The 24,606-nt window shown below is 41.4% G+C and overlaps 2 protein-coding genes across 2 annotated transcripts in view; one reads left to right on the top strand and one right to left on the bottom strand.

Annotated features, from left to right (window-relative positions):
- Positions 1–8,082: 8,082 nt before the first annotated feature.
- LOC150069247 (E3 ubiquitin-protein ligase DTX3L-like) lies at positions 8,083–17,924 on the bottom strand. Its single transcript, XM_090345420.1, has 5 exons — positions 17,673–17,924; positions 15,971–16,179; positions 11,874–13,382; positions 10,712–10,929; positions 8,083–8,824 (listed from the first exon to the last, which is right to left on the bottom strand). Exons 1-5 carry the CDS (start codon positions 17,863–17,865, stop codon positions 8,704–8,706), a joined length of 2,250 nt encoding a protein of 749 aa, XP_090201546.1. The 5' UTR covers positions 17,866–17,924; the 3' UTR covers positions 8,083–8,703.
- A 4,785-nt stretch (positions 17,925–22,709) lies between these two features.
- Positions 22,710–24,606, top strand: part of LOC150069243 (protein mono-ADP-ribosyltransferase PARP9-like) — a 107,166-nt gene continuing 105,269 nt past the window's right edge. The window contains exons 1-2 of the mRNA XM_090330751.1: positions 22,710–22,767; positions 23,308–23,364. Of these exons, the coding sequence (XP_090186877.1) occupies positions 22,710–22,767; positions 23,308–23,364 (115 nt within the window). The remainder of the gene's footprint in view (positions 22,768–23,307; positions 23,365–24,606) is intronic.

The raw sequence follows: 24,606 nt of genomic DNA, 5'->3' as shown, positions 1-24,606 counted from the left end.
GGGAGAGAACTATTATTTTTTTCCTTAAAATATTTTTTTACTAATATTATAGTTTGTGAGGGAGTGTAAAGATCAAAGTAAAAAGTATAGTGTTTGTGTGCTTTTATTCAAGCTAGTCATTATTCTGAAATCCTTGCTGCTGTTTCCCTTGCCTCATTTTCCCTGGTCTATCCTGCAAAGAAAGGAATTTTTTTAGTTGTACAAAGGAGTTGCCACTGACAAAGTGGTTTATGAATACCATGTGTCTTAATCGATTTGATCTATGTCAAACCTTTCAACCTCCTCACCCACCCCTCCCACCTGATCCCTTCCCTTACTTTTCCTTATTTTATAGGTTATACATGGAATTTTTTATTGTACTCCTCCATGTACTTCATTCCTCTAACCTCTCTCCTAACTCATCTCTGCCAAGTACCAGTTTCCTGGTGTTTGTTTTGTTGAACTTTGACTTAGTTTTTTAAAGGAATTACAGTTTCAGTTCTCCTCAGAATCTGCTGGGTATTTTTTTTGGTCAGTTGAGGGGCTTGAACTCAGGGCCTGGGTGCTGTCCCTGAGCTTTGTCCTGTCACTCTGAGCCACAGCACCTATTCCAGTTTTCTGGTGGTTAATTGGAGATAAAAGTCTCCCAGACTTTTCTGACTGAGCTGGCTTCAAACCACAATCCTCAGACCTCAGCCTGAGTAGCTAGGATTACAGGTGTGAGCTACCAATGTCCAGCTGAATCTGCTGCATTTTATGCAAAGTAAGTATGCAGCATACCACCCAAAGTACTAATACATTTAGAAGCCAATTCTAGCTTCCACATATGAAAGAACACATGCAAACTTTGTGTCTCTGTGACTCACTTATTAGCATTTTTTCCCAGATCTCAGAAGGAAATTCTGGATGACAAAGAGCCTGTTCAGCACATAACCTCTCTGCTGGGCATCTTTTTCACCCTTTATAAAAATCCCTTTAACATAGAGCAAACAAAGGTCTTATATCTAAAATATATCAAGAAATTAAACCTTCCAAAAACAAACCCTCAAAGAAACAACCATCTCATTAAAAGGTGGGCTAAAGACTTAAAGAGAGACTTCTGGGAAGAGGAAATAAAAATGGATAATAAACACATGAAGAAATGCTTGACATCTCTGGCTATCATGGAAATTCAAATTAAAACAACTTTGAGGGCCGAGAGTTTAGCCTAGTGGTAAGAGTGCTTGCCTAGCATACACAAAGACCCAAGTTCAATTCCTCAGTACCACAAATATAGAAAAAAGCTGGAAATGATGCTGTGGCTCCAGTGATAGAGTGTTAGTCTTGATAAAGCCCAAGGACAGTGCTCAAGCCCTGTGTTCAAGGCCCATGACTGGCAAAAAAAAAAAAACAAACAAACCGAAAAACAAACAAACAAAAAAAACAACCTTTAAGATTTCACCTCACTCTAGTTTGAATGGCCATTATCAAGAAATCTAATAATCACAGATGCTGGTGGGATTGTGGCCAGAAGGGATCCCTACTGCACTGTTGGTGGGAGTGTAAACTTGTGCAACCAACTCTGGAAAACAGTATGGAAGTTCCTCAAAAGACTAAACATAGAACTTCCCTATAACCCAGCAATCCCACTTCTGGACATCTAACCACATGTCCAGAAACAAAGCCATACTAAACCTACCAGCACAAGGATGTTCATCACGTTATTCGCCATAGCTAAGATATAGAACCAACCCAGATGCCCCTCAGTAGATGAATGGATCATGAAGATGTGGTATTTATACACAATGGAATTCTATGCTACCATCAGAAAGAATGGCATTGCCCAATTTGTAAGGAAATGGAAAGGCTTGGAAAAAATCATATTGAGTGAAGCAAGCCAGACCCAAAGAAACATAGGCTGCATGGTTTCCCTCATTTGGAACAATTAGTATAGGTTTAAGATTCTCCTAACAGAGGATCATAATGTCTATATAGGATGAGGCCAAGAGAAATGAACTCCAGAAATGAACTCTAGGGTATGAAAATAAGAGGTTCATCTTTGTGATTGTTATTCTTAATGTACTATGTGAAACTGTCTCTTTTTTCTTCTTTTCCCCTTAAGGTTTATCTCATGTTGTTACTACATGTAACTTTGGTAATTGGTGTCTTGTATATGCAGTTTGTGTATTTGAAAATAGGAAGGTAAGGGAAAAACAAGATGAGTGGGAGAGGGAAAGTGGGAGAAAAACATGGTAAGGGTTAACAATGTACCCACTACCTGACGAATGTAACTGTAACCCCTCTGTACATCACCCCAACAATAAAAAAAAATTTAAAAAAATCCCTTTAAGCCAAGACTAGATACAAGCTATGACTCTAAGCCTAATGCAAACCAACATCAGATTCCTACCTGCCCTGGCCCGCCGGGTAGTCAAGTAGAGCCCGAGGAGGAGCATACCTGACTGAAATACACAAGACAGTATTCTGATCAAGGTCTCAAACTTTATTGAAGCAAGGCAGCTTACATATCTCAAGAAGGGTAGTTGACCTAGGGCAGGTTACTAAGCGACCGCTATTTGCACCAAGGATGAGGGTTAAAGATTATTCTACAAGGTAAGATACTAGTCACGCTTACCTTACACAGATGAGGTTTTACAATCCCTAGATGTTCTTATCAGATAAATACCAGATTTTCTTATCAGTTAGATTCCACTATATGGCGGCTTAGCTTGGCTCCTGACACCTACCCTCTCAGGAAAGTGGATAACTAGGAAAGATACCTTCCTCTATGATTGGATTTTGGAGTGATAGCTCCAAGGTCTTTGAGAAAACACTTGTATAAGATACAACTTATAAGATCTTGTTAAAAACTTTTAAAAGATTTATTTGCATCTCAAAAGACAGAATGAATGAACCATTTTGAAATGTGTGAAAGTGAATTCAAGAAGGGCAGCTTTATTCTTTGTATGTATGGAGCTAAAGAATGCACACTTACAAGGACTCAATTAAATTGTTTCAATTAAATCCTGCTACAAGACACATAAAGTTGAATTTTGTTTAATTTTTATCTCGTAAGTATCATTCTTTTTTTAAAAAAAATTTAAGGCACCTTATAATTTTGCAAGCATACAACAACAACAACAACAAACGTGGGCTGGATTTGGCAACTCGACCTAGTCTGTAACTAAGCCTAAACACTTCCCTAGAACTGGATTTCTAAAAACAATGAACAATGGAACTTATTTCTGCCTTGGTAGCCAGTGTTTAGCTACAGTTAGTTTTTTATGTCATGAATCTTTATATCAGATAAAACATATTTTATTTCCTGTACTTTTAGGATTTCTAAGAGTATGGTAACAAAGAACAAATTTCATGGTTCAAAACCACAGAAATCTATTTTTTTCACTGTTCTGGAGGTTACAAATCTGAAATCAAAATGGTGTCAGTCTGGTCCATGTTGGAGTCTCTGAGAGAGAAAGCTCCATGCTTCTTCTTGCAGCTTCTGGCAGTTGCGCTCAATTTGTGGTATTCGTTGTCCTACTGCCACCTTCACCATGAGGCAGTTCCTGTGTCTGCCTGCATAGCAACAAATCTTTGGGGAAAATGTGATTCTTCTTAGGATAGCTGCAATGTTCAGCTTAATTTCCGGATCCTCTCTGCTTACTAACCATAATATATATGTATATGGGTATATGGATACACATATACATATATATTCCCCCCACTCCCAGACCTTGGGGCCTGCACACTGTCTGTGAGCTGCTTTTGCTCAAGGCTAGCACTCTATCACTTGAGCCACTGTTCTGTTTATGTAGTACTAAGGAATCAAACCAAGGACTTCATGCATTCTAGACAAGCACTCTACCACTAAGCCACATTCCCGTCGACAAATACTATATTTCGATGATAATTGCAGTTTGAACATTTCCCTGGGCTTGACTAAACCACTATAACCAGGCCATATCCTTGAAAACATAAATCTTTGGCCAGGAATAGTGGTTCATTCCAGCTGCACAGTAGCTGAAGAACAAGAGAATCACAATCCAGACTAGCTACTTAAACAGTAATGAAAGCATGGAGATTGGGGGTTTGACTAAGAATATCCCTGCCTAGGTCCATGTGCAAAAATCAGTTCAAAATGGACCAAAGACTAGAAGGCTATAATGTGATAATGAGACTTTGAAACTACTAAGAGGAAAACTTAGGAGGGAACATTTCAATATATAGACATCATAAGCAAGGTCTTTTTTTCTAATACCACAGGCAATAAGAGTGATAAATGAAATCGCATCAAATTAAGATGCTTATACACAGCAAATGAAACAATCAACAGAATGAAGAGACCAGCCTACAGAAAAGGAGAAAATATTTTCCAGATACTTATCTGACAGGAAATTAATATCCAGAATATATAAACAGCTCAACAATGAAACATCAAAAGAAGTTATTCCAATCAATAGTTAGAAAATGCACTGAACAGACAGACATTCAAATGAAAAAATACAAGTGGCAAGTAAATGTGAAAAAATTTCAACCACTTTTAGTCATTGTCAGTAGGCATGTAAATCAGTCCAGCCATGAGAATCACTATGGGAATTCCTTAAAAATTAACTCTAGAACTCCAATATGATCCAGATATAGGACTTCTAGGTATAAATTCAAAGCATTCTAAGTTACCTAACTATAGAAGTACCTCTGTAGCCATCTTTATTGAGTAATAGTCATGACATACAAATTATGAAATCAGCTCAGGTGCCCATTGATGGATGAATGGATAGAGAAAATATGGTAGATACCATTTTACTTAGTCATTAAGAATATGGAAATTATTTTGTTTGATAGAAAAAATAGATGTAACTGAAGGTTATTTTATTAAGCCAAAAAAAAGGCTTATCTTGTGTTTTCTAATTTTTGTAGTAGGAGTAACAAAAGACAGCAAACCATGGCCGGGAGTTTGGCTTAATGGTAGAGTGCTTGCCTAGCATGCACAATGGCCTGGGTTTGGGTTTGATTCCTTGGTATCACATACATAGAAAAAAAAAAGAAGCTGAAAGTGGCATTGTGGCTCAAGTGGTAGAGTTCTAGCTTTGAGAAAAGCCCAAGGACAGTACTCAGGCCCTGAGTTTAAGCCCCAGGAGTGGTAAAAAAAGAAAGAAAGAAAGAAAGAAAGAAAGAAAAAACTGGTTCAGGAACATGGCCTAGTGGTAGAGTGCTTGCCTAGCATTCATGAAGCCCTGGGTTTGTTACCTTGGTACCATATACACAGAAAAAGTCAGAAGTGGGGCTGTGGCTAAAGTGGTAGAGAGCTAGCCTTGGGGAAAGCCTAAGAACACTGTCAGGCCCTGAGTTCAAGCTCTAGGATTGGCAAAAAGAAAAAGGAAAAACTTCTAAGATTAAAAAAAATTCATAATAACCTGTAGTTGAATATTATGGCTCAATGCCAACCTCCCCAAATAAGGAGCCCTCTGTTTCAAGCCACAGGTCTCAAGAGTGAGCAGAAAGCATGGACTCAGAAAGCATCAGCTCCTTATCTTATCAAAGCAAAACCTCAGTGTTTTGGACACAACAGAGACAATTAGGGAAGTATTTCTAGAAGTTGTGTGCAGGATAAGCTATGATCAATTACCAATGGCTACCCCTTGTTCCTGATTTTACCCCCAGAGCTTCTTCAGTGTGTGGGTGCAATACTTCAGCTACATAAGTGAGACCAAGCTGGTAGACATTATAATAAACCAGCTACAGAAAGTACCAAGGGCTTGGAAAGTGGAAAGGAGACACATTTAGCAACAAACACCCTAGAAGAAGGCTTAATAAGAGTTGGTGACTCCAGGACAGGGACTGCAGAAAGGTGAAGCAGGTACCACATCACTCCCACTGAAGGAAATCACCGGGTAGTGTAATGGTGGGTCTATTCAGAAGGGAACATGGTGGGTTTGACTGATAGATTGCTGATGTTGAGAAGGTTCTAGTATTAGAGAACTCTCCCAGATGATCTTGGAGAGGGTGAAAAGAGTTGGTGCTAAAACAATTGATCCAATGACAGAAAATGAATTCTCCCTAGAAAAATAATGAAGACCAAGAAACTCATAGTTAAGAACACACAGGGTGCATGTGTTACAGGCACTGTTTCTAGCTTGGCAATCCTAAGAGGCAGTGACACCTATGAGAGGGCTCAGAGGGTATTGGCAGTTTCCATCTCTCCCTCTTTAACTTAGCAGCCAGAAGGTAGTTTTGCTGTGATTCACACTTTGGGCAGATTTGCTGTCTCTGCTCAGGCCCAAATCAGCAAGTCCAACTGGTCCTGGGATAGAACTTCAAAGCTGTGGGATAAAAATCAACAACCCTTGGGGCTGGGAGTGTGGCCTAGAGGTAGGGCCCTGTCAAGCATGCACAAAGCTCTGGGATTGATTTCTTGCTACCACATATACAGAAAAAGCCAGAGTGGTGCTCTGGCTCAAGTGGCAGAGTGCCAGCCTTGAGAAAGCTCAAGGACAGTGTTCAGACCCTGAATTCAAGCTCCAGGACTGGCAAAAAAGGCAACCACCTTTTTCTTCCTTTGCTCATTTTTTATGCAAGTTAATAATCTAAATTTATTTATTTTTTATTAGCATACTGATGTATAGAGAGGGTACAGTTACATTTGTAAGGTAGTGGATACATTGCTTCTCAACCACCTTTTTCTATTTACAAGTTACTTTCTCTCCATTATTTCTTTTTCTGTTTATGTGGTACTGAGGAATTGAACTCAGGGCTTAATTCAGGCTAGACAAGCACTCTACAACTAGACCATGCTCCTGGACCCCCATTATTTGTTATAGTACAAAACTGACTTACACAAGCATCAAACCCATGGAGATACATAAACAGCATAAGTGGAAGATGAAAGGAGGGAGAAAGGCTTGGGTGTTCTCCTTAGAGGGCCCTAGCTCTGCCTTTCAATGCACTCAGCACTGACTGCATTCACAGTGAGGCTGAATCAAAGGGCATCAATGTTGCTCAGAATGTTAGCACAACACGAGGCTACAACCTTGTTCCAGTGGTTGTCAGGGAAACAGAAGCTTACTCTCTCTGTTCACAGTCTTCTAGAACACTGGAGACTGGTTTCCTGGCATGACTACCCCTTCCCCCACCCTCCAAGAACAAGAATTATTCCTTTGCACTTCAGTGTCCACATTGTGTACTTAGAAAAATCTCCTGGAGGAGACTGTCCAGCTAAAGAAAAGAGAAACTGATACCACACTGAGACTGTGAAGAAATGAAATCACTGACACTGGAGAAAGCCAGGAGAAGCCCAAACCCAAACCCAAACCCAAATAACAAGCAAAAACCCAGAAATGGAGCTATAGATCAAATAGCTACACATAAAATCAACTCAAAACATCCATATGGTATGAAATTATAAATTATATATTATATAGAAAACACTCAAAACCTTAATCTAACGGAAAAGAAAAAAAGTGAAAGAAAGAACACAATCTGTTCCACATGGTGATTTAATTTTATTTAAGACAGATAATAACATCTTTCAAAGAGGAAAAGTAGTTATCCAACTACTAGCCAGCCTTTCACATCATGAAACGTACATATACAAGATGCAATACAAGATCTGGATTTCAGCAGAAATAAAACTTCTGTATTTTTGTAAAAAACTTAACTAAAAGATCAAAAGATAAAATCAATCATAAAAATAAAAAATTTAACAAATCATTAGATGAATGTATCTTTAATCTCAGCTACAATGGAAGCTAAAGTGAGAAAATCTCAAGATTAAGGCCACCATGGACAATATAGCAAGACTGTATCTCTTTAAAAAATTAAATGCATAATATGATTAAAATAAAACATGTGATTTAGTTCAGCATTCTAGACCAAAGAAAGGAAAGGACTCGGAGGGTTTTTTTTTTTGTCTTGCTTTGTTTTTTGCCAGTCTGGGGCTTGGGCTCAGGGCCTGAGCAGTGTCCTCATACTTTCTCAAGGCCAGAGCTCTACCACTTGAGCCTCAGCACCACTGCTGGCTTTTTTCGACATATGTGGTACCCAAGAATTGAACCTGGGTCTTCGTGCATGCTAGGCAAGCCCTCTACCACTAGGCCAAACTCCCGGCCCAGGACTCTGATTTGTTAAGGTTTGTTTGTTTGAGCTGGCACTGGTACTTCATACATTTTTGTTGCCTGACTCAGGATATATGTACCAACAAAAAGCCAGGCTCTGTGTAACTGAAAGTAAGTTTCTGACTCCAGTTATTATCCAAAGTTGCCTAATCTTGATTCCTAGCCACTACTATGAGGGAGTGAACAGAGAATTCAAGTCTGCAGTTTTTCATTTATATGGCAATTTTGCTTTCAGGGCTAGATATTAAATGGCAAACAAAGTCTATCCTACAGGTGGCAATGAGAGAAGAACCAAAAAGCCAGAGGTAGAGCTCTATTGCCCTACCAAGAGGAAAAGAAAAGAGAGAAGGGGGAGAAGAGAAAAGCAGAAAGGAGTGGAGAGAATAAAGGGGAAGGGGGAGTAATTGTAAAATAGTAGAAATTTTAAATCATTCCATACTCTAAAACGTAAGAATGAAACCAAATTTCTGTAGTAAAAATCACACTGTTCTTTATCTTTGCCCTCCATTAATAAAAGCAACATCCAGAAATAAGAGGCTAGCAGAGCTCTATTCTTATATAAACCATTTCTCAAGATGAAAAGATTTTGAAAATATTTCTGTAGAAGGATTTCGACTGGCATTAATTCAGCCTCCTAAAGCACACTGGCTGAAGGTTTGCTTTGAGATTTCCCTTCAGGAGTTTTCTTCTCAATTCCTTTAGCTTTCAGCTCCTTCTTGACACGGGAGAGGTACATGGGATCAGGGTAACCATATCTGCAAAATGAAAAAAGTCACTTTAGTTTCATCATCACCGGATCTTAAGAATCTGCACAATCGATCTGCCTTATTTGAAGACTTCACATTCAGAGTTGCCAACATTCACAGGTTAAGTCGTGATGGTAGATGATGTATAGTCATTCTTTTCTTCATTTTTTTTTCTTTTCTAAGTCTGAGAGCAGGACTTGAACTCAGCATCTGCCGCTTTTGATCATTGGCTAGCACTCTATCAACTGAGCCATGCTTCTAACCTCTGCGTAACCGTTTTTCAGTGTGCAGATGTGACTCATCGAGCTATAAAGCACATCTAGTCGTCAGGCCAGCATCTGTCCTCTAAAAGGCTTCAAATTTTTCAGTTCATTGTAAGTAGTACTGGTTTTTAGATTATGATACTGTATTTTCACCAATAATTTGTAAACATACGCCAGAAGGAATTTTAAATTTGAGGGATTGGAAAGGGTCCCAAGATATATTTTGGGCTGGGCACCATTGGCTCATGGCTGTAATTCTAGCTACTCAGGAGACTGAGATCTGAAGAGCAAAGCTTTAAGCCAGCCAAGACAAAAGAGTCCATGAGGAAGTGGCGCTGTGGCTCAAGCGGTTGGACAGTAGCCTTGAGCTGAAGGGCTCGGGGACACACCCAGGCCCAGCGTTCAAGCCCCATAACCAAAAAAAGAAAAAAAGGTCCATGAGATTCTCATCTCCAATGAACCAGCAAACAACTGGAATTGGAGTTGTGATAGAATGACAGCCTGTAATGAAAAAGGTAAGGAATCGCATCTAGGCCCTGAGTTTAAGCACCCCACCACCAAAAGTCAAAATACATTTCTTTTCTTTTGTTTGAGGTATTCTGATTTTCATAAAGAAACAACTTGATCCCCTGATATTTGTATTAAGTATATAGTCCTAGCTACTTGAAAAGGACAGATGGCGTTGGGCCTTGCCATTGAAGTCTGCCAAGGCATTAAAAATATAAATAAAGAATTCTTGGGACATCATCTCAACCAAAGATTTGACATAGTGACACCCATCTGTCATCCCCAGTGATTCAGAGAAGCTCAAGTAGGAAGACTGTAGTCTAAGAAGGATGATTCAAGCATAAAACAAGGCTCTACTTCAAAAATAACCAACACACACATCCACACAAAAAGGCTAGCAGAAGAGCTCAAGTGATAGAGCACCTGCCGGCAAGCATGAGGCCCTGAAAGTTTGATCCCCACTATCACTAAGAACAAAAAAATCAGATTTCCTGTCACACAGCTTCTACCATCAATTAGGCCCCTTACAACTAAAACTTTTTCTAGCATGCCTTTGCCCAAGTGAGTTCAGTTTCTCTGTGGACTGTTAGTTATGAAGAGAAGGGGAGAGCTGGGAGTTTGGCCTAGTGGTAAGAGTGCTTGCCTAGCATGCACAAAGACCCAGGCTCGATTCTTCGGTACCACATACATAAGAAAAGCCAGAGGGGTGCTGTGGCTCAAGCGGCAGAGTCCTAGACTTGAGGAAAGCCCAAAGACAGTGCTTAGGCCTTGAGTTCAATCCCCAGACTGGCAAAAAAAAAATATTAAGAGAAGGGGAAAGAAGTGATCTAAAAAAATGACCTGAAACAAAAGCAAAAAGCATCCCTATGATCTACCCTTCAAACAGACATAAATCCATGGATACCACTATCTTGAGTGCATAAAACTGTGGTTGGCAAGGGAAATGGAGATACGGACCGATTTCTCTGACTCTGAAATTATTATATCAAATTAGCATCTCAAAATATTATGCAAACACTACTGTTAATAAAGCCTACTTATAAATACACCCTGAAATTGTCAGATTCCATAATCACTATACTTTGACACTTCATTAATCAACTACTATATTTCAAGAAGTTCTCACTTTTCTGGTCCTCCGCGTTTCGATGTTTTATGATGGATATCATTCCATGTGACAACATCAGAGGCTCCTGATACTCGAGAATCCCCCACTGTGAAAATCAGCTTGTGATCAAATGCGATTCTGAGCAGATCCAAAACCTCTCTTCCTTCCTTATTATTAGGCAAATATGCAGTTCTCTGTGTTCCAGAATAAGGGTATCCTGGCCTTGGATGTTCTTTCTGAAAGAAAGTAAGAAAATACCACGTGGAAACAAGTTTTACTATATGTATATAGTTGTATTGCTTTGAAGATAGAATGAATTTAAAGAAAGAAAAGTAACACAGTTCTCATCAGATTCTCAATAATTCATATATCTTCTCTTCAAATTCACTCTGGAAATATTACCATTCAACTCCTCACATCCACCCACCCTTCCTCTACTTTAAGAAATAGACATGAGTAGAAAACTTGAAGAGACGGGTGGAGAGGGAACTACAGAAGGGAAAACTCTGATCAAGATGAATTTTATAGGGCCAGTGCTACACAGAAGGCTGAGATCTTAGGCAGTACCAAAACAGCCCAGGCAGGAAAGTCTGTGAGACTCTTATCTCCAATGAATCACCAAAACAAGCTGAAAGTGGAAGCATGGCTCAAGTGGTAGAGCACCAGCCTTAAGGGAAAAAGTTACAGGACAGTGCGCAGGCCCTGAGATCAACCCCAGTACTGCACACACACACACACACACACACACACACACACACACACACACACACACACACATCATTTTACACATAAGTGAACATGTTAAATCAAAATACCATTGTACAACTCTTAGAAGATAATAAAAATGAACAAACATTTTAAAAAGGAAAAAATAGACACAAAATGCTGTGGGATTAGCTTGGTAGTACGGTGTCCGCTTTGCCTTGGGTTCAATCCTGAATAAGGGAAAGGAAGAAAAGAAAGGGTAAAGGGAGAGGAGAAGACAGGAATGATATCTATTAAAAGCAACGAATGTGAGCTTTACCACCATGTGAGGTTTACACAATGTCCTTGAAATAATTCTTTGGGAAATCTATTATCTAAGAGTCAACAGAGAAATCACTTTTGCTCTGGTTATCCTAACATAGAGTTTGTGGAGGGTGGGGAAGGGGGAGGAGAAACAGAGAACTCAGAAACTTACTCCTTGTGTGCCACTTTCTATCTTGTATTGAATCTCAATGGTGCCATAGCCTTCATAACCTGGAAGTGGCTCTTTCAAAGTGGTGTAAGTCATGGATCCCTTTGGTTGATTCCCTTTATGGATACCATAGGAAGTCAGGCATAAAGGACACGCTGGCTTATATGTCATGGCCTTTTGGATACAAGCATTACAGAATTGGTGCTTGCACTTTGACAGCACGTGCTTGTCTCTAATGGTATCCAGGCAGATGACACATGTGTCCTTCTCGTTCACTTCTGAGACCTCAGAATGTGCAGAGCCACTGAATGAGAGCGAAGTTGTCTTTGACGCTGACTCATTCTTATCAATATCCACAGGGGTTTCTTGATACATATTCTCTTCAGTGAACGTTAGCCCTCTTTCTAAGAAGATATGGTGCTTAGCTTCAGTAAGATACTTTGGCAAACCAATCAAAGTCATTGAGTCTTTGTTCAATGTCAAGTGTATATACGGATGCCTTTTCCTGAAGTCATCAGCAAACTCAGTCCAATGTAAGTGCTTGTTACCTTGGCCCAGAGGTTTCAGTGAAAGATCTTCTGTCACCAGCTGACATGTGACATTCTGAAAGGCATCAATGAAACTTGCAGAAGCATGGGCAGACAGATCCATCTGCTTATCCATAGGTTTAAATTGAATGAATGTTCTCTGATGTTTCACATTAACTGTACTACTACAGTTGTATTTTTGCTCTATCTCTTGTATCTCCTGGCGTAATTCAACCTCTAGAAGCTTATAGAGAAGAGTATTAACCTCGATTTCATCCACCCAACTGCGGGATGGCATTTTCACAGATATCTTCACAAAATTTTCAGAAATTTTTTGTTTGGCAGCTGAAATGTCATGTTGGGTCCCAAGGAGAGTTAGCATCTCTCCTTGTTCTTTTATCAGAAGCTTTGTAAAACAGTGACTCAGTTCCTCTTTTGTCCACTTACTGCCTGCTAAAGAGATACAGTCTTGATGCAGAGATTCCGTGTTCTTCTGAAACTCCTTGGCAAAGTACTCCTGAGCTGCATCCTGGTCACCTGCTGGACCAGGGATGAAATCTATGTAGACCTCACTGGGAGTTAGCTCTTGAGTTTTGAGGTTTACACCAAATTGTTTCCGTATTGAGTCTAGTATATCAGGACAGGTATGCATGAAATATTCAAAGTAAGGCAAGGGAACTTTAAAACCTTTATCTTCAGATATAGTGTTTGGTTCTGAAGTATACAGGTTGCTGTCAGAGTCCTGCATGTCTGGTGGCGTACTCTCCAGAGTGGACAGGGAAGACACCTGTTTCTGCTCATGTTTTATCAGCTGCATACTCAAGAAGTGATAGATTGTTTCAATGTCTCTGAAGTCACCATACACCTTTTCAATTCCATCTTCACCCTCCATCTTCTTGATACCAGGGCAGACAGTGGTCACTTGTGCCCTCTGCTCTTTGGAAAACAGGTCACAGTTCAGGTTAGCTTCCACAGTAAGAAAGACCTGAAATTTAAAAAGAAAAAGCAGAAATAAGATTTCTCCCACACCTATGGTCTTCTCTTTAGGAAAATGTGCAGAGGCTGAGGCTATCTTTTCTTAGCAGGTGATTATTCTTTTTAAATCCTTCGAGAAGAAGCAAATATGATACAACCCAGAAGTCCTTAGACGTATCTGCATATTAGAATCACATAAGGGGTTTAATAAAGAAAAAAGCCAGGTCCCAAACTCATCTTAGAAACTCATGTAACCAGTTTATAGTGAGGCATAGTAAATAACTGTTCTGGGGCTTTTTCACTGAAGATTAGTGCTCCATCATTTCAATGGCAGCTCCACTTTCAGCTCTTAGCTGTTTAAATGAAGGTAAGAGTCTTATGGACTTTCCTACCCAGGCTGATTTTAAACTGCCATCCTCAGATCTCACTTTCCCAAGTAGCTTGGATTACGGTGTGAGCCACCAGCACTGGATAGGAATAAGCATTTTAAAGCCCTGTGGCTAAGAGAGCACACTAACTACTAGATCCTGGGGACTGAGGAATAAGGGTAGACAGAAAGTATTTCTGCTCTCTAAATAAGTTGCTATGGTCTCACAAGAGTTAAGACCCTATGTCCAAGGGGGATTTGTTTACTTTTCAATCTCTTTTTTTTCGTATTTATTTATCTTGAATAAAACCACACAAAACCACAACAAAACAAAATAATAAGCTTCTGACTTTTTTTTTTATTATTGTTTTTGCTAGTCCTGGGCTTCGAACTGAGACTTCTTACTTAAGAATAGCACTCTGCCACTTGAGTCACAGCACCACTTCTGGCTTTTTCTGCCTATGTGGTACCAAGGAATCGAACCTAAGGCTTTGTGTATGCTAGGCAAGCACTCTACCACTAGACCACACTCCCAGCCTCAGTCTTCTCACTTTATGTGGCGTTGTTAGTCCATTTTATTTTATTTTATTTATTTATTTGTTTATTTTGCCAGTCCTGGGCTTGAGCTCAAGGCCTGAGCCCTGTCCTTGGACTTTCTCAAGGCTAGAGCTCTACCACTTGAGCCTCAGCACCATTTTCGGCTTTTGTCTATGTATGTGGTACCAAGGAATAGAACCCGGGTCTTCGTGCATGCTAGGCAAGCACTTTAACCACTAGGCCAACCTCCCGGCCCTGTTAGTCCATTTTAAACCCTGATCTCTAGAGGCTCAGTCAGAAGTTGGAAGTACCAGATTATGATGACAAGGACAGAGCCAAATCAAATGCAAAATAAAAGCAAATTTTCTCATTTTAGTTTTGCCAAGAGGGCGTTTTTGGGGGGAGGAGGCACAGAATATTGTTCCTATATGCTTTCAATCTTTTTTTTTTTTTTTTACATCTAGCCTCTTATCTCTCTCACAGGACTGATTACCACTGGCAGGCATTTTTATTTCTTTTTTTTTTTTTTTTTTTTTTGCCAGTCCTGGGCTAAACTCAGGGTCTGAGCACTGTCCTTGGACTTTTCTCAAGACTAGAACTTTACCACTAGAGGCTCAGCACCAGTTCTGGCTTTTTTTTCTAAGTATGTGGTATCGAGGAACTGAACCCGGGTCTTCGTGCATTCTAGGCAAGCACTCTACCACTAGGCCAAACTCCCGGCCCTCTTTTTTCTTTTTTTTGTCAGTCCTGGGGCTTAACCTCAGGGCTGACTGCTGTCCTTGGGCTTTCTCAAGGCTAGAGCTCTACCACTTGAGCCGCACCACCATTTCCAGCTTTTTCTATGTATGTGGTTCTGAGGAATTGAACCCAGGTCTTTGTGTGTGATGGGCAAGTACTCTACTAGGCCAAATTCCCAACCCTGGCAGGCATTTTTATTGTGCCTACTTATTTACTCCTTACTATCTGTTCCTCCTATTAGAAAGTAAGGGCCCTGAGTACAGAGACTTGTTCACCTAGATATACCGCCCAATACCTTATGATAATACCTGGCACATAGTATACAATTAGTATCTATTAGTTGAAAAAAATGCTTGCATGTGGGCTGGGAGTTTGGCCTAGTGGTAGAGTGCTTGCCTAGCATGCACTAAGACCCGGGTTCAATTACTCAGTACCATATACATAGAAAAAAGCCAGAAGTGGTGCTGAGGCTCAAGTGGTAGAGTGCTAACCTTGAGAAAGTCCAAGGACAGTGCTCAGGCCCTGAGCTCAAGCCCAGGACTGGCAAAAAAAAGAAAATGCTTGCATGTTTGGCTCCTCATCATTTAAGTTTGAGGCCAAATATCACCTTGTGCAGAAAAGTAGATTCTGGCCTTTAGTCGGAGTTAAAACCATCTCCATCTTCCCCTTCCTCAGCCTGGCCATGTTCCTTTCTGAAGCAAAACTGCATTCTAGTCTCTTCTTACCATGTAAGAAGATATGGGTTTGTCCCATGCATTCACCTGTTGGTTGTTTGTTATTTCTGTGCACCTCTTCATCTCCAATATGAGCTACATGACAGCAGGGCCCTTGTTGTGTTCACCTGTGCCTAACTACAGTCAGTCACAGTAATTGGTTGTTAAATCTAAAGAACAGAAGGCATGGAGGCCAAAGGGGCAGTCACAGGAGCAGAAGAGGCTCTTTCTAGCGACACTCACCTTTTGGACACAGGAATTCCCAGCTTTAGGAACAAATTCTGCGTTGGGATGCTGCTCATTAGGAAGTGCTATCGCTGGTGACAGAGTCGATGAAGGAATTCTGGGTCTCATAGTCTCTTTTGACTTTTTAGTGGTTTCCAGGAAAATGGTCACATATTTAGCACCAACCAAAATCTGGTGCTTCTCTTTTTCCAACACTCTCTCCTTGGCTTTGAGGGAGACATGAAACACATATCCATGCAGAAACAAAAGAGAGTTCAAATGTTTGGCCCTTGGTGTTTCCTGTGGGTTGGTTCTGGGAACCCCCGAGGATATACACACTTATGAACGCTCAAGTTCTTGGAATAAAAATAACAAAGTATGGGCCTATCACCTACTCGTGTGTGCCATGTACTTCAAACCAGTTCTCGATTACCTGCAATATGTTTATGTGTTCCACTGTATTGTTAGGGAATACTGGCAAGTATTCTACCTGTTCACTACAAATGCAAATTTTTTCCCTCAAGTATTTTCCATCCCTGGGTGGTGGACACCATCAATGCCTAACCGAGCCCATGCATCCAGGAGATCTGATATAATTCCGTTTTTCATGCATCTGTATGCCATCCCAGCTAAGTGGCTGTCAAGCTAGCCCCGGTATCCTGGACTAATGGTGAGCTGGTGATGAGGGAAATATATGGAGCTGTTCAGAACTCTGAAGTAGGTAGTTTAGCTTTTACTGTAGAAATGAAAGCTTAAGCCAGTTGCTGGTGGCTCATGCCTGCAACCCTGGCTACTCAGAAGGCTGAGATCTGAGGTTTGCGGTTCAAAGCCAGCGTTAGCAGGCCAGTCTGTGACACTCTTACCTCCACTGACCAGCAAAAAGTAGAGGGTAGAACTGGGGCTCCAGTGAGCACCAGATTTAAGCACAAAAGTCAAGGGACAGTGCCCAGGCCTGAGTAAAACCCCAGTATAAGTGCCCCATGTGTGTGTACACACACACACATATGAGCTTGATGATAATGAAACATCTCCTTATTAAATTAATAGAACATCATCTCTTCATTAACTTTATGTTTCTGAAAATTGTCTAATTCCCCATTTCAGTGATATGGGGAAGAAAAAAACCCTCACTCATATAGTTAAGGAGGACAAAAGGAGAGAATCCAAAGTTCAAACTTACAGAGTTGTAAAGGCATGTATATTTGTTGACATTTATAGAAAATGGCTATAAGGAAATATACCAAAATGTTCCCACTGTAAATTTCTTTCTTTTGTTCTCTCTTTTCTATGGTAAGCATATATTACTTTTGCAATTCTCGAAAACAAGTTAACGGATAATGGTTTTGAAACCTAAGAAAAAATGGCCAAGGATGTAGGCCATTCGTACAACACACAATAAAAATTAGAAAAAGATAAAGCTCAAACGCATGTAAGAGTGAAGGGCTGGCACGAGCACTCCAGCAGTGACAAGCAGGGAATCGCTGCCAGGGAGCAAATGGGAAAGGGCTTGTGATTTTTAGGGTGCAACCAAACCAGATCAGAGTCTGGGTACAATGAGGGGGGCAGAATCTACCCTCTACTGTGGGACTGGAAAGTCTGCAGCTGTTCCTGTCCCCCCCAGCCACACCCAGCTACAGCTATGAGCTGATCACCTGGAAACCAGGCCTATGTCCCCCCATCCCCGCCAAGGACGGCCCCCACTCCCGCTGCCCAGGCTCACCTGCCCTATCTGTGAACTGCACCAGGAAGGAATCCGGGGCGCTGTGGTCACCAGGTCGCACAATGCATTCCTTGCCTCCCGAGGCCTGGAAGTATTTCTCCAGCTTCCTGCAGATCGTCCCAGGACGTTCCTGGACGGCCTGGGACAACCTCACCACGAGCGGGGACGGCAGCGGGTCGAGGCTGGAGGCCATGACTCCAGGGGTGGCGGCGTCAGGGCTGGCCTGGAGTGGAGACCGGGACCTGGGTAGCAGCCTGGGCCCGCACGGGGTAAAGGCTCTTCCCGCCCCGCCCCAGCCCTGGAGATGGGGCGCAAAGTTTCGGTTTCGCTTCCCCGGACGCCCCTCCCAGTTCCCCGCAGGGCTGCTCCCCTCCTCTCCTGCCGTTTTCCAGAGCCTGCCTCGGGGTGAGTAGGTTCTGTGCCCCCCGGGGGGGGGAGTGCGGGGGGAGGGCAGGAGAGGAGGTCCCGGGAAACTTGGGGTCCCAGCTTGCAGGCTTAGAGGTGGGAGTGCACGGGGGGGGGAGCCAGCAAAGACAAGGGGTCCCCAGTGCCAGGAGGATGTAAAAAAGGAGGCAGGTAGAGTTTCCTCTGCTTTTCTGTGCTTTGAATCCGGTATTACTATTAATTGTCACCAGGATGTAATTCATTTTAAATCCTTCCCTCCTTAACGAAACGCTTGCGTTTAATGGGGTTTGCTTGTCTGCATGGTGACTTCTTACCCGCTGCCCCCCTGCAGCAGTGCCCATTAGACTGGCACTCGAGCTGCCTGGCCTTCACTCCTGGAGTTGGCCACCAACACTGCTTGTTTTCCATAGCCTTTGGAGCTAGAGATGAGAGGACCTTTGGCCTCCCGGGCTGGTAAAGGGCGCCAGTCTCTTGCAGACCCTGTAGAGGAAGTTTCTAGCAGAATCTCCAGTGCTGGGGCTGGATTGTGAAGGGAGCATCTGATACTAGGGGGGCAGAGAGGCCTGGGAGGAGATGAGAAGGGCCTGGGACCAGTGAGAGCCACACAGGTAACTTTTAACGTTCTTAGCTATATTTTCATTTGTATTAACAAAACCAGAAACCAAAACAGGCACAAGTTGGGCCCTGGTGGGTCTTGTCTGCAGTTCTGAGTACCGAGGTGGCTGAGATTTGAGAGTCACAGCTGGAAGCTCAAGCAGAAAAAAAAAAACCCTGAAAATCTTATCTCCAATTAATTATAGAAAAGATGAAAGGGGAGCTGTGGCTCAAGTGGTAGAGCTCCAGCCTGGAGCACAAAAAAAAGGACAGAGATAAGAGCCCAGGGCTCTGAGTTCAAGACTCACCACTGACACAGACAAAAACAAACAAAAAGCAAAGAAAGATGAAAGTAAAAGGTGAATTGGTGAATTAATTTTATTGATATCATATAACGCAACATATCTAAATTGTAATCACTTCAGCAAGGAATGGGATAGTTTATTCTTTTCTTTTCTTTTTTTTTTGGTTAAGTTTTTGTCCCTTGGTGTTTTGTACACTGGACTTTACATCTCATTTCCCAGTGATCTCATGCCCAGGGCTTAGTCACTTCATGTGGCCAATGGCCACCTTGTATAACACAACTCCTGCATGGGTCTTGAAGATCCAGAGAGGAGAAATGGAAGGCGCAAAACCAGGAAAGCAGGTTGACTCACCAAGCTTGCATTTTAAAATGATGAGAATGTTCTCTCACTACTTCTTCTTCTTCTTCTTCTTCTTCTTCTTCTGCTTCTGCTTCTTCTTCTCTTTTTTCTTTTGTGACAGTATTAGGACGTGAATTTGGGGCCTAGGCACTATCCCTTAGCTTTTTTTTTTTCCTCAAGCCTGGTGCTCTACCACTTGAACCATACTTACACTTCCAGCCTTTTGGTAATTGTAAATAAGCATCTCAAGGGTTTTTCTGCTTTGGTTGGCTTCAAACTTCAACCCTCAGATCTCAGCCTTCTGAGTAACTAAGGTTAGAGGCAGGAGCCACCAGCTTATTGTTATGTTTTAAATGGAAGAGATTGACTATTTTAGGCAATGTAATTCCTTGTTTCCAATTTCTTTGGGGTTAGATGGAGACCACTACATTATCCCCACCCTGAAGTGGTCTACTCCTGGCCCTTTAGGGCCTGGTTGAAACAAGCTAAAGCCTACCAGCACCCCTCAGCAAACCCTCAGCAGCAACCCTCTTCTTTTTCAAAACAGCAGTGCCCCCTGGAGGCACGAATGTACCTTGTTCATGCATTTTAGGATTGGACTGGCTTTATTCTCTGAGACATAATAATGGTGTTCTGGTGTACAAAAACGTTTCTATTGTAAAGAAATCACACATCATTTCAGAGACTTAAGCATAGCTACAAATATGAACCACTGTATCTTTAAGCATTTTAATTATCATTTGAAAACAATTCACAACCTTTAATTTTTCGGTAGAAAGTGATAGGAGTGTATTTTCCCGAGTTTCTGAATTTTACCCTGATATCACCTATTTGATTATGCAAAGGACGTGTATTGATCATAAGTGCAGATATACACACCCAATACAGGTATAATTAGCGTCTCCATTTTCTTCAGACACTATTCTGGGGTCTTCATTCCCTCAAGACTGTTCTGTGAATGTTGGGCTCAATTTGATCACTTTATTGTCATGTTCATCCATCTTGTGTATGTGTGTAAGCACACGTGTGTGCATGCACCTGTGCATATGTGTGTTCATCTGTGCTGGGCCTTTCACAAGCGGCTGAGCACTGTCCTTTGCTTCTTCACTTAAGACTTGTGCTGTACTACTTGAGCTACAGCTCACTTCTGGCTTTGTGCTGATTTGTTGGAGTTAAGAGTTTTATGGACTTTCCTGCCAAGGTTGGCTTTGAACCTCAATTCTCCGATCTCAGCTTCCTGTACAGCTGGGATTATAGGCATGAGCCACCAGTTATCATGAATATGTTCCATGTTCATTTCTTGGTTATGCAAAATTCTGCTCCATCCTTCAAGGCCTGGCTCCAGTTTCACTTCCACAAAACTTTCCCTGCTCCAGCCCTTAAAGCATTTTCCCTTCTCTGATCTACCATTGGAGCTTCAGTTGGAACTTTTCTTAGAAAGGACAGAAGGTAAAAACAACAACAGTGAGAAAACCATCTCTTCATCCTCAACAATGAAATGCAAACTAATCAACTTGCTTAGAAATAATTGTCACTCTTGGGTGGGGAGTTTGGTCTAGTGGTAGAGTGCTTGCCTGCATGCATGAAAATCTGGGTTCAATTGCTTGGTACTGCATACATAGAAAAACTTGGAAGTGGTGCTGTGGCTTAAGTGGTAGAGCACTAGCCTTGAGAAAAGCCCAAGGACAGTACTCAGGCCCTGAGTTCAAGCCCCAGAACCTGCAAAAAAAAGAAGAAGAAGAAATAGAAGAAGAAGAAGAAGAAGAAGAAGAAGAAGAAGAAGAAGAAGAAGAAGAAAGAAAGAAAGAAAGAAAGAAAGAAAGAAAGAAAGAAAGAAAGAAAGAAAGAATTTTCACTCTTTATATATCTTTACTAAACTCCCTAGCTTCTGGTCAATGCTTACTGTATTCTTTTATTCCTAGTACCAGTCTACCCTTGGAAACACCAACAAACAAAGATCCACGAGGATTGGGACAATGGACTTTTCAATGGTAAATAGCTTAATGTCTATGAACCTTAAGAATTTTCTTTATAACAGAAGAAATCAAGAAATCTTGGAGCAAATCTCTTGAATTGGTCTGCCCAGGCTGGCTTTAAACCAGCCTTCACATCTCAGCCTACTGAGTAGTTCAGATTACAGAAATGAGCCATTAGCATGTGGCTCATACTGTTTTAACAGCACCATACAAGTTTTTTGGTTAGCAGGTTGGCTCTGAGTATTAAGTTGTTGTAAAAGCTAAAAAATGTTTTCTCTTAATATCATGTGGGAAATGGGGAATCAACAATCTACTGATCTAAAAATATAATATATGTCTATACCCATGCAAAACTCCATGTGCCTAATAAAACTCCATGCTATAATACACATGAATGTTCACATGTAAAAATAAACCAATGAGGACCACGCGTGGTGGCTCACGCCTATAACCTCATCTACTCAGGAGTCTGAGATCTGAGGATCAAGCTTCAAAGCCAGCCCTGGGCACAAAAGGACTTGAGACTCTTATCTCCAATTAACCTCTAGAAAGTGGGATGTGGGCTTGGCTCAAGGGTGGGGCTGTAGCCTTGAGCTGAGGAGCTCAGGGGCAGCACCCAGGCAGAGTTCAAGCCCCATGACCCACATTGGTGGAACCTGCATTGGTGGTTCATACCTGTGATCCTGCCTACTCAAGAGGCTGAGAGCTGAGAATCACAGTTCAAATCCAGCCTTGGCACTTAAGTCCATGAGACTCTTTCCTACAATTAATCACTAGAGAACTGAAAATGGTACTGTGGCTCAAAGTAATAGAGTTCTAGCCTTGAAGAGCTCAGGGACAGCGCCTAGGCGCAGGGTTTAAGCCCCCATGACAGACACATAAATAAACCAATGAACCCTGTTGACATTATTTAAGAAATAAGACGTGTAGGGGACAAAGACAAATGCTGCATTTGCTGTAATACACTCTGTGCATATATGGAAACAGTATGAAATTCCTTTTATATAACTCATGTATGTTAATGAGGAAACAACAAAAATGCAATATGCTAATCAGTGCTTTTGTAACATATATATGAGGCTCTAGGTTAAATCCTAATGCTGGAGAGAAAGTTAATCTAATCATTAGAGTCAAATCAAGGATGTATAATCTTTTAAAAAATGTCTTCTCCCAAGTGCCTTGTATGACCTATGAATAAAGTCATCTGTAGCAGAAAGTTAAAAGCCTTCTCCTCATCTAGATATTCTTTATTCTTTCAGTAATTTTGTTTCCAGATAGGATAAGGAGGTTGACGGTGGAGGAGTGAAAACAAGGGACTAGAGAAAGATCCCTTATTTACTAAGACTGAAAATTCCTGTTTAGGGCTTGTGTCATGAGAGGCAGTTGGAGATGGCTTTGGGTGGTAGGAGATAGAGCTGATGGTGCTCACGCCCTCAGATTCTCTATTCTGTCTACAGAAAGCCCAGGAGACTTCAGGTTTGGACACTGAGAGCTTTGGGTCATTTTAATCTAGGACCTCTTCAGGGTTTAATCTCCAACCCTTCACCTGGCACCTGTGGCTCATGCTTATAGTCTAGCTGCTCAGGAAGCTGAGCTCTGAGAATTGCAGTTCAAGGCAGCCCAAGCAGGAAGGTCTGTGAGAATCTTGTCCCCAACTAACAAATAGCCAGAAGTAGAGCTGAAGCTCTACTGCGGCAGAGTGCTAGCCCTAATGAAAATGGTCAGGGATAGAGCCCAGGCCTTGAGTTCAAGGTCTAGAACCAACACATGTATGCATTCATGTGTGTGCATGCACACATACACACACACACACACACACACACACACACAGTCCAACTCCTCATCTCTGTCTGAATTAGAAGTGCATTGAATTCTAAGGAAGTAATATACAGTTGGTGTTTGATGGAATATTTCAGTGCTTCAGATATAAAAATCTCAAGCTTAGTGCTTGGAGCAGATTTTACATTTTGTTGTATAAGTTATGAGTAATCTGTACTTATTCTACTTCACTTTAAGAAATCCATTCCCATTTTTCACAGGGTATTGGAGCAGCAGCTTTCGATGAAAGATCAGGTAAGAGCACTTTACTGTCACTTGTACTACAGAAAGGCTTTGCTCAGATCTTTCCTCAGTGGAGAAAAGGGCATGCAAAGGAAGTCTCTCTCCCTACAAGGCTCTTGTCGAGGCTACAGTTCATACTTCAGCAGGGGAACTGCTTCAGTATGATACCCACATACATATTCTTTCTTTCCTTTACTCCTTGGCCTTGTCCAAAGTTGTTAGGCCTCTTCTGATCAACCTTTTGGCCAAAGGTTGCCAAAACTGGTGACCAACCTATTGTCCCTTGATTAACAAGGCTGAAAGAGTCAGATACTACATAGGCTTAATCCAAGGAGTGGCCCATTTGAGATTTCTGACCAAAGCTCAGTTCATTCGGGACCAACACTGCTTGTTTTGAATAACTGAGGCCACCAGAGGTCTTTGTAGGTGGCTCAAATTATAAACAGAATTAAAGTTGCAAGTATTTACCATATTTTTATCTATTTTATGATGAGTATTTCTTCATATAATACCTCTGAAAGAGCTATTAGTACCATTTCCCCCTCTCTCAGAAGCATATAATAACAATTCCTTAGAATCCATGAAACACAACATAGAGATTGAGTTTTCCAGGAACGAGAATTGGAAATGGAGTTAGGAGGGCAAAAGGTTCACAGTGAAGGTATTTACCCAGGAGGGTAAATATATAGGAATATGTTCAAAGTACATTGTTCACATATATGAAAATAGCACAAGAAACCTGCTGAAATTGTTGTAGGAGAGGGAAAGGGAGAGGGACATGAGGTGATATTGACTGAAATGCATTCTATACTGAGTAGAAATTTCACCACGAAAGCCTTCTCCTTATGTAACTAATGCATGCTCATTAAAAGGGGAGGGCTGGGAGTTTGGCCTAGTGGTAGAGTGCTTGCCTAGCATGCACAAGACCTGGGTTCAATTCCTTAGTACCATATACATAGAAAAAAACCCAGAAATGGTGCTGTGGCTCAAGTAGTAGAGCTCTAGCCTTGAGAAAACCCAAGGACAGTGCTCAGGGCTTGAGTTCAAGGCCCAAACCCTGCAAAAAGACACACACACAAATGGGGAAGAGAAAAAAATGTAGAGGAAGAAGAAAAGGAGATAGAGGAGGTAAAAGAGAAAGAGGAGGAAAAGAAGGGGGGGAAAGAAGCAGAAGAGAAAAAGGAAGAGGAGGATTAAGGAAGGAAGGGAGGGAGGGAGGGAATGAAAAAAAGGAAAGAAAAGGAAAGAAGGAAA

This window comes from Megascapheus bottae, chromosome 1 (genome assembly GCF_031878675.1).
Source record: "Megascapheus bottae isolate mThoBot1 chromosome 1, mThoBot2.hap1, whole genome shotgun sequence".
NCBI classification, from domain to species: Eukaryota; Metazoa; Chordata; class Mammalia; order Rodentia; family Geomyidae; genus Megascapheus; species Megascapheus bottae.
The sequence above is the reverse complement of the archived record's forward strand: the minus strand, read 5'-3'. Positions and strand labels throughout refer to the sequence as shown.